Genomic DNA, 10,197 nt, shown 5'->3' with positions numbered 1-10,197 from the left:
TTGGCTATTATCCAAAATACTATGCATTTTAGTGCTCGAAACACGTATAATTATTGTGTTCTGCTTTTTAATCCTTTGGCATTTGTGACAAGAAATGAGTGAACAGACTCTCTCTGTAAGACAGACATACTTACAGAACAGACTCTCTATCTAAGATAGACATACACTTACAGAGACAAACTTTAAACCTCGACAACACACACAGACCCACAACACAACACCTACCACTCACCTCAAACACAGCAACCCGCCGTTCTTCTTCATAAAGAATTGACCCTTCACTCACGCATGGCCGCAACAACGTTCACGTTCCCTCTCTTGTTGTTGATGTCTGCAGAACAATGCGCGCAGGGCAGAGGGCACAAGGTAAACCCACACCACAGGGCGCCACCGGCCTCCCGCGGAGGGGGGGCGCCCATAAACAGCAACGTCCAGACCACCACCACCAACTCCAAAACCACCATCAGTCTCACCCACACCTACTCCAGAGGCTTCTTAACCACCCCCCTCCTCAGCAGCAAGAGGAAGAAGCCGTGGTGGTAGTGGTCAAGCAAGAGACGCCGGAAGAGAGGAGCGGAGGAAGCGGGTTTGTCGGAGGAGGAGGGGTAAGAACGGAGGGCGAGGAGGGGGCAACAACAGCAGCTGGGGAGGCGGGGTCGTGGCAGACGATGATGCGGAACCGGCAGCTGCTGAAGAAGAGCATCATGGACCGGCGTCAGGCCCGGGGTCTGGGCCCCATCTCGTGTGCTGAGGAGGAGGATGCTTGTTCCCGTGTGCAACACGAGGTGGGTGGTCGGTTTCTGTGTTCTCTTCGGGTTTCCAGTTAGGCATCATTTGAAGCGTGCGGTGTGAATCCATATGCACGCCAACACAACATTGTTCTGGAAGAAACAAAAAGTGTGTTTTATTCCAGTTATGATTATATCATAGCCTTCTCGTTGAATCTAAAGTCTTGTTTGTGTCTGTCTTTTTTGGTGGGGAAAAAGATTGTGTATGTGTGATAAGTCGGTTTGTCTGTGTGTGTGTGCGTGTGTGCGTGTGTGTGTGTGTGTGTGCGCGCGCGTGTGAAGTCAGTTCAAGTCAGTTTTATTATCTCCTAAGAGAAATTCAAATGTGTGAGTGTGTGTGTATGAGAGAGAGAGAGAGAGAGAGAGAGAGAGAGAGAGACTTTCCTACAAAAGTACAATAGACATAACTAACAGGACATGTACAGACATGAACAAGTCCAGATGAATCGATGTAACTCTGCTGCAGCGAAAACGAAACTGTAAATATACAGACAGGACGAGAAATATCGATTTGAAGGTCTTGTAGTGCGACCGAAAGTGAAAACTGAAGTCAATGGAGAACGAACTATAATTTCAGTTTAAAGGTGGTGTCAAAATCCAATTATCTCATCATCACCATGGATTAAACGTTCACCTGCTTTGGGTGGCAAACCTAAGGTATTTTACATGGAAAGGGAAATTAACTTTATATTTCTGTAGTTATATATTCCTTTGTTTGTTTATATATAATTCAGTGAAAGCATGGTGACGAATTGTTAAAAGAATGATAGCTAGTGCGATATGCAATAAAGGGTAATTTAAGACCCGAGTGTTTAATTCTGTGGTTTGTTTATTTGATACCAGTTTCATTTAGTGGAGTGATGGCCTAGAGGTAACGCGTCCGCCTAGGAAGCGAGAGAATCTGAGCGCGCTGGTTCGAATCACGGCTCAGCCGCCGATATTTTCTCCTCCTCCACTAGACCTTGAGTGGTGGTCTGGACGCTAGTCATTCGGATGAGACGATAAACCGATGTCCCGTGTGCAGCATGCACTTAGCGCACGTAAAAGAACCCACGGCAACAAAAGGGTTGTTCCTGGCAAAATTCTGTAGAAAAATCCACTTCGTTAGGAAAAAAACAAATAAAACTGCACGCAGGAAAAAATACAAAATATGGTTGGCGCTGTAGTGTAGCTCTCCCTGGGGAGAGCAGCCCGAATTTCACACAGAGAAATCTTGTGGTAAAAAGAAATACAAAATAATTCTGTAGCTTTATTTCCTTCGCTGCTATTTAGTTCTGTAGTTGTTGGGGTTTTTTTTAATACCACCATCTAATTCTATATACGTATCCCTTAACCACGACTGCTTAATTGTGTGTAGTTAATTTCTTTATCACCAATTCTGTAGTGTATAGCCAGTTTCTTTTTCACCACTGTTTCATTCTGGTTTATTTCTTGATCATCTATGTTATGCATAATTTCTTTATCAGCACTGATTTATTCTGAAGTTTGCTTATCACCATTCTTTAATATCTACACAGTTTATATCTTTTTCTGTCCTTTTCATTTTTTTTTTTTTTACCGAATCCTTTACATTTCAGACTTTGATGGGAGTGACTGATTTCTGCCGGGTTTCAGGGGCAGCTTAAACAAACAGTGTGTCTTAATACCAAAACAAAAAATAAATAAAGAGGGAAGGGGTGGGGTGGATGGAAGAGGAGCCGTATGATACGGAGATAACCAAACCAAAAATGGCAATTCGGAAATCGGTATGAGACGGGATATATCCCCGACCGCCGAAAATGTCAAATCGGAAATCGGTATGGATACGGATATACCCCCCCCCCCCTTTCGCCCCCCCCCCCCCCCCCCCCCCCCCCCCCTCCAAAAGCCATGCGATGTGTGAACATCATGTTATTTCTTTGTCTGTTTATTCCTTTGTTTTGTTTGTTGGGCAGCTGACCCCGGACGAGGTGAAGAAAAGGGAAAAGCGGAAGGAGCAAAACAGACGAGCAGCCAAGAAATGTCGACAGAAGAAGAAACTGCTTCAGATGAGCGCTGAGGAAGTAAGCAGGTTTTTTTTGTTTTTGTTTTTTGTTTTTTTGTGCATTTCAGTGTATTTTGTAGTGCGTTGGCAATTGTATTGAATGGAATTGTGTTGTGTTGTATTGTATTGTTCTGTACAGAATCGTATCGTGGCTAAGCCCTCCCCCCTGGGAGGGCAGCCCGGATTTAACAGAGGAATACGTTGTGACAAAAAAAAACACCAACATAATGCAGTACAATACAATACCGTGCAGCGCTACCCAAATACTTATGTTGTTGGTGGGTTGTTGTTTTTGTTTTTTTTGTTTTTGTTTTTTTTGTTTTCTTTTCTTTTCTTTTTTGGCCAGCAAGTGTATTTGTTTTGCTATCAAGTGGATACTTCCACAGATTGTTGCCTAGATTAACTTATTTGTGCATGGGTTTTTACATGTGCTAAAGTCGGTTGCACACGGATCCTCCGTTTATAGTCTCTTTGGAAAGACAAACACCCAGACCACCACTCAAGGTCCAGTGGAGGAGGCAGTAAAAATTCCGGTCCGTATGTGGGACTCGAACTCATGGATACTCGCTTCCTGTCGGGCAGCATTACCACTGGACCTCGGTTCTGCATTTATTTGTTTATTTTTCTTTTACGACAGGAGACATGAGTAACTGTGGACATATTTATCTCTTCAGAATTTGTAATCTTGGAGGCGGAGTGGAGACGGTGGAGCTTGAATGTGGTGGTGAGGGTAGTGGTTATGGAAAATATTAACGTAGTTTGTTGTTGTTTTTGTGGGGGGGTTTTGGGGGGGAGGTGGGGGGGGAGGTCAGGTTTTGCCGTTTTTTTGTTTTTTGTTGTTGTTGTTGTTTTTATTAGTTTTAACATAGTGTATAACATGTCAGACTCTCGGATGGCATTTCTGACTCAGTTTGTTTTATGCATCAAACCAACAGTCATTGTCTCGGGTGACTGATGATGACGCTAATCAGTTCTACTTGCTTGTTTTTCCGACCCCTCCCTCCCCCACCCACCCACCCACCCTTCCAGGACTTCTCCGCAGAGAGGGAAACAAACGAGAGGCTGGAGAAGGAGAAGGCCCGCCTGCAGGCCGAGGTGGCCACACTGCAGAGGCTGCTGGAGGAGCACGAGCAGTCCGGGCAGTGCCTCCACGTCAACCCCGCCCCCATGGCGACCTCGTCACACTCCCCGCCCCGCCCCCTCACCTCCACGCCCATGCCCGCATATACACCGACCGCCTGCTCCCCCTCCTCCTCCATCCCCGCAACAGCGGAGCAGCTGGGGGTGGTGAGCAGCGAGCAGTACGCGTACCTCAAAGACTTCGGGGCCATCTCCCCCGAGCACACCTTCAACGACTTCGAACTGGAGAGGCTGGTGGAGCTGACTCATTTGGGGGACCTGCAAGACCTGAACGACATAGACTGCTCCACCATCCCACAGCCCGCGGGTCTCCACGACGAAAGCCTCAAGACCGGGCCGGCAGGGAGTCCCGGGCCTTACGGCACCACCACCACCACCACGTGCTACTGGTCCGACCCGACCTCCCCCGTGGTGGTGACGGGCCCCCATGACCGCCACAGCGTGTCCTCCGAGGCCTCAGAGTGGTCCGTGGTGTCGGACCAGTCCCAGGGCTTCGGACAGGTGCCCACCACCACCCAAACCCCCCAGGCCTCGGGAGGGGGAAGGGGGTGTGGTAGCGTGATGGGGTTGGGGGTGGGGTCGGCGGGAAGCTACGTGCCCGGCAGGTCGGTGACCAGCAGCAGCTCGGCAGGCGGGGGAGGCGGCGGGGACTACTGGGAGGCGGAGCTCAGCTCCCCCCTGGGGGTGTACCAGCAGGAGCTGGTGGGTCTGAGCGTGGTGCCCGTGCAGTACGGTGACCACGATCTGGAGGACGACGTCTTCGCCGACAGAGGCTGCGGGGGAGGAGGGGGGCTGTGAGTCACACCCTCAGTGCTCTTCCCCTTCCCCCTACCTTTCTCCTCTACCAGCCTTCGCAACGACTGAAGCTTTGCTCATTACCACGGGACAGAGAGAAGGGGGTGGACACTTTGTGTCTTGTCAGATAACAATTGCAAAGTACATGTATTATTGATTGTAGTGAACGTTGTGTGATGTCCTGCTTTTATTTTCTTTGTACTGTACGTTTGTTACAAACGTTCGTCATCATCGGTCAGATAAGAGAAAATAAATGTTGACGCTTATTATTTTTAGATATATTTTTTGTTATATACGCATCCTGTTACCAAACATTTCGTGTGTGACATCGTTGCCATCATTCGGTCAGAAAATATACTGATAAGGGAATACACGTATTCCATGAACGAATGATGTCAAGAATGTCATACACGAAACGTTTGGTAGCAGGATGCGTATATTTAATCTCAAACACCCTTATCATCATATTTGTTGTTGTGTTTATCATTTGTTCTTACCTCGGTAAGTTTCCGTTCGGCTTCATCCCCACGTGACGGACTGCTCTGTGACAAACCCTCACTCGGCGGGCTACACGGAACTTACTCTTCGGTTTGGTTTGGTTTCGCTCTTCGTTTCAGATGATTTGAACTCCTACGTACAGAAAACGCCTGCATGGGTTTTGTCCCAGGTTGCGTTGTGCGCTTGATGCGGCCAAGTGTCACCCTTTGCTATGTTCATTGCGACATGCGGCCAAGTGTCACCCTTTGCTATGTTCAGTACGACATGCGGCCAAGTGTCACCCTTTGCTATGTTCATTGCGACATGCGGCCAAGTGTCACCCTTTGCTATGTTCATTGCTACATGCGGCCAAGTGTCACCCTTTGCTATGTTCATACCTTTGCTATGTTCAGTACGACATGCGGCCAAGTGTCACCCTTTGCTATGTTCATTGCGACATGCAGCCAAGTGTCACCCTTTGCTATGTTCAGTACGACATACGGCCAAGTGTCGCCCTTTGCTATGTTCATTGCTACATGCGGCCAAGTGTCACCCTTTGCTATGTTCATACCTTTGCTATGTTCAGTACGACATGCGGCCAAGTGTCACCCTTTGCTATGTTCAGTACGACATACGGCCAAGTGTCACCCTTTGCTATGTTCAGTACGACATACGGCCAAGTGTCACCCTTTGCTATGTTCAGTGCTACATGCGGCCAAGTGTCACCCTTTGCTATGTTCATTGCAACTTGCGGCCAAGTGTCACCCTTTGCTATGTTCATTGCAACTTGCGGCCAAGTGACGCCCTTTGCTATGTTCAGTACGACATACGGCCAAGTGTCGCCCTTTGCTATATGTTCAGTACGACATGCGAAAAATGTCCCTAGTTTGCTCAGGGCGCGTTTCCACGACTCGTGTAGAATAGAGTGGTCGGGTAATGCTGAAGTCATTCCACTGACGCACAGTTGAAGACAACTACCCATCGATTTTCACATGTTTATTTTTGTTTCGGAATCGGACCATTAGTTCCATTTGTATACGTTTATGCAACACATGCTTGTTTTATTATTGTTTTTGTTGTTGTTGTTGTTTTACTCGCACAATGTGTTTCAGTTTGTTTATTTCATGTAATTCTTTTCATTTTAAAACTGTTCCGATTCAGAGGCTTTTCTCAGACGTCACTTGTACTATTTGAGTTTTGATTTTTTGTTTCACTTTTGTTTGGTTTGTTGGTGGTGGTGGATTTTGTTTTTATAAGAAAAACTCGGCAACATTCATATATATTTGTAGCAAGTGCACATCGTCGCATCAAGGCAACGTTCACGTGCTAAGTTTTGTTTCATTCAAGCAACACATACTCCCCCCATCCCACTCTTCATTTGAGTACTAGTGTCATAAACTGCACTGGGGTTGTTTTTTTTATGTACACGGTGTACACGTTATGCCATTTTAACAACAATCGGTAGCTTTTGTTTCGGTCAGAGTGCGTCTGATCACGTGCCCGGGGCTGATACTTCATCTTATTTAGTACTGAACAATTAGTGTAGCTTATTTGGTATGGCTCAGCGTCAACATGGCGCTTGATTGAGATTTATAAACGAATAATTGTTTTTATTGTTTTTTTTTAGTTGTCTTGGTGTTCTTTTGGTTTATACATACCCGGGGTAGGTCCTCAAGTACTGACCAGCGCGTTAGGTTTTTGTGTCGGTCAGGCAGTTTGCTCCCCCTACCCCTTTTCAGTTTAAGCAGTGTAGTGTAGCGCATATGGATCATTCCGCAATGCACATCTTTCTTTCATCTGTTCGTGCCCTCACCAGCTCTTGTCCAAGCAGACGGACAAGTCCTGGTGAAATAACGGATTGTGCCATCTCACAGGGGCGTACATGTATAATTATGTATCATCATTTGTGACTCTCTGCATAGCGTGAACTTTATGATAAGCTTCGTGTCATCTTCGACCCACCTTCGGCATGCCCCCACCCCATGCTACACACAGGTTCAGTAACTTTTGTTCAGTTCATGCAGACTAGTCAGGATTATATGATGAACAGAAGAAGAGCGTTTTAACTTTTTTTTTTGGGGGGGGGGGGGGGGGGGAGGGGGGAGAGAGGGGGCTGGGGGTGAGTTGGTGGTGGGCTCGTTTGTTTGTTTGTTTCTTTTTTTTTATTCAGAGATGTGTTTGTTTCTTTTTACTTCTTCAGAGATGTGTTTGTTTCTTTTTACTTCTTCAGAGGTTTGTTTTTACTTCTTCAGAGATGTGTTTGTTTCTTTTTACTTCAGAGATGTGTTTGTTTGTTTGTTTCTTTTTACTTCTTCAGAGATGTGTTTGTTTCTTTTTACTTCTTCAGAGATGACCTACGGTCATTAGGGTCATGCCACGTTCAAACGTTCGCTTCGGAGTTGTTTTGTTGTTGTTGTTGTTTTTTGTTTGTTGTTTGGTTTTTCTTTATATATATATATATATATATATATATATATATATATATATATATATATATATATATATATATATTCATCTTGTATAGAGTGGTGAGTACTTAACTAACCGTCAGTTCAACGAGTTTTTCTTTTCTTCTTCTTCTTCGTCGTCTCTTGGGTTTGTTTCATTTTTCTTTTTTTCTTTCGTTTTTGTCATTCCAAAAGGAAAACTTGAACAAACTGATGCTGCTGTAAATACTTGGATCATGCCTTGGCTAATGCCTTTATGTCTTTCCTTACATTCGCTTATATTTGACCCACTCTCTTTCTCTTGGTTACCCCGTGACTGTTCCCCTTGGACCCTCTCTGATTGACTCTGCTTTGTTGCATGTTCTACTCTGCTCTGTTGCAGTTCTACTCTGCTCTGTTCTACTCTGCTCTGTTGCATGTTCTACTCTGCTCTGTTGCATGTTCTTAGATATGCAATTGGATATGCATTAAGTTGATCAACTGAACTGTTGATCTTTGTGAATGCTCTTTCTCTCTCTCTCCCTCTCTCTCTCCCCGACTTACTGACTCCCTGCTGTTGTGCATGTACCAGATATAATTATATGCACATGGTCATGCATATTAATTATTGATCTTGGTGAACGATTGTATATCTTGTGACATGGAGCCCGCCGCATGGACTTCGTGGCGAGATCTGCCTGTGATCTCAAAGAACGCTCTGAAACGTTTCTGACACGTTAAAGATACACGATTGTAATTATCATTATGTGCGCATAATAGTGGGCTTTTTAAAATAATGTATTTCCCTTACATAGTGTTTTATTTCTAGAATATATTTTATACTTTATACTTGATTGCATTCACATTGATTTGCATAAACATAAACTGCTAACGTTTGGGTTTGTTTTTTTTTTTTGGTTGTTTGTTTTCTCCGAAATTGATTTTTGAGATTTTTATTTTGCATTTTGCGGTTGAAACTTTTTTTACCCGCCTCTTTTTGTTTTTTTCTTTTAAAATCCAGACAATGGACATTTCAAACCAAGTTTGTCTTCAACCCCCATTTCTGAGTACACCGCCCACCCCCACCTCCCTTACTCCTCTTACATCTTCCACACACACACACACACACACACACACACACACACACACACACATCCAGTTCAGCATTCTTCGCATCTTGTATTAGACATACCGAATAATTATTATGCTTTCAAAAGTAAACCTATTTGCCTTCTCCTTTTCTCCCTCCCTCCCTTCCCCTCTTAATCTGCCCACCCCCTATCTTATCAAGCCCCCCTCCTCATCAAGAAGCCCCCACCCCCTACCCCCACGCCCCATCCTTTCAATTCCGTCTCCACCATCGTGCCTAGTCAAGCATATCCAGTTTTCAGACCAAGCTATCCACTTAACAGTAGTAGAACAGTAGAATTCAGACCAGTGATATATGACAGGTGAAGTCGGTTGTTGATAGTTTGGTTTTTTTTAATAATAATATCATTATTATTCATATAAATACTGTTATCATCATCATTTTTATATATATTTATTGATTTATGTAACTATATTGCGCTGCTGCCAGTGGAAAAAAAAATGCATGCGACAAGTTACTGCTGCGTTCCTCAACGCTATAAACCCCGAACTATAGAACTTCACACTGACAGCTGAAAGTGGGATCGAGAGTCATTGATTCTTTTTATTTTTTAATTTTCTTTATCCCAATACATTTGAACAGTGTAGTGTGAATTTGAAATGGTTATGCTGGATATGTTTTCTGTTAGTATAGGGGATGGGACATATGTGTGATGGGGATCGCTAGGAACGTGGAGCAGGGCTGTGAAGAGGGGAGGGGGATTTCACTGAGGTCTGTGACACCGGTATGCTTTTTGCTTTTCTCCTGCAGTATTTGAAGAGCAGCGCATAATCTGGGTTGCTGTCTGAAAGACAAGACAAAACAAAAGGCACGCAAAAGTACTGGTTCCGTTGGTACATAAGACCTTTTCCAGTGCGCATATATATATATATATATATATATATATATTAACGGAATAAACCAATGCGACAGAAAAAAAACCGTTATTATGAAATTGTAAAACACACACACACACACACACACACACACATATATATATATATATATATATATATAGGCCTGTTGTACATATTGTGTATGTTTTTTTTTATATGTACATGTTCAAAATGGTTTTTAATGATCTCAGAATTTGTTATATATGTGCCACCGTCATTTTGGTGGCTTCCGCCATCCATGATGGTATTCTGTCTTTGGTGTGTAAATAGCTAATTCGATTTTGTTTTGTGTTCTATTGTGTGTTGATTTTTGCTTGTTTGTTTGTTTCTTACATTTCATTTGCATTCCCTTTCTTTTTTTCCTCAGTATTTTTCTTTACGGTAGTATCAAGCCTTTCGGGCTATCTTCCTAACGCTATATAAAAGTTTGTTTTGTTTTGTTTTAACACAGGAAATGTAATTTCGCATTTGCAAATACGTAACTTACACCGCCGCTATCCAACCCGTTTGCCCTTCATCCAGC

At 44.1% G+C, this 10,197-nt stretch overlaps 1 protein-coding gene across 1 annotated transcript in view; it reads left to right on the top strand.

Moving 5' to 3' along the window:
• Nucleotides 1-7,300, top strand: part of LOC143281590 (uncharacterized) — a 19,216-nt gene extending 11,916 nt beyond the window's left edge. The window contains exons 2-4 of the mRNA XM_076586828.1: nucleotides 338-785; nucleotides 2,723-2,830; nucleotides 3,841-7,300. Of these exons, the coding sequence (XP_076442943.1) occupies nucleotides 342-785; nucleotides 2,723-2,830; nucleotides 3,841-4,749 (1,461 nt within the window). The 5' untranslated portion in view covers nucleotides 338-341 and the 3' untranslated portion in view covers nucleotides 4,750-7,300. The remainder of the gene's footprint in view (nucleotides 1-337; nucleotides 786-2,722; nucleotides 2,831-3,840) is intronic.
• Nucleotides 7,301-10,197: the final 2,897 nt, after the last annotated feature.

The sequence above is a fragment of the Babylonia areolata genome, chromosome 4 (assembly GCF_041734735.1).
Source record: "Babylonia areolata isolate BAREFJ2019XMU chromosome 4, ASM4173473v1, whole genome shotgun sequence".
Taxonomy (NCBI): domain Eukaryota; kingdom Metazoa; phylum Mollusca; class Gastropoda; order Neogastropoda; family Buccinidae; genus Babylonia; species Babylonia areolata.
Note: the sequence above shows the minus strand (reverse complement) of the source record. Positions and strands in the feature narration are given on the sequence as shown.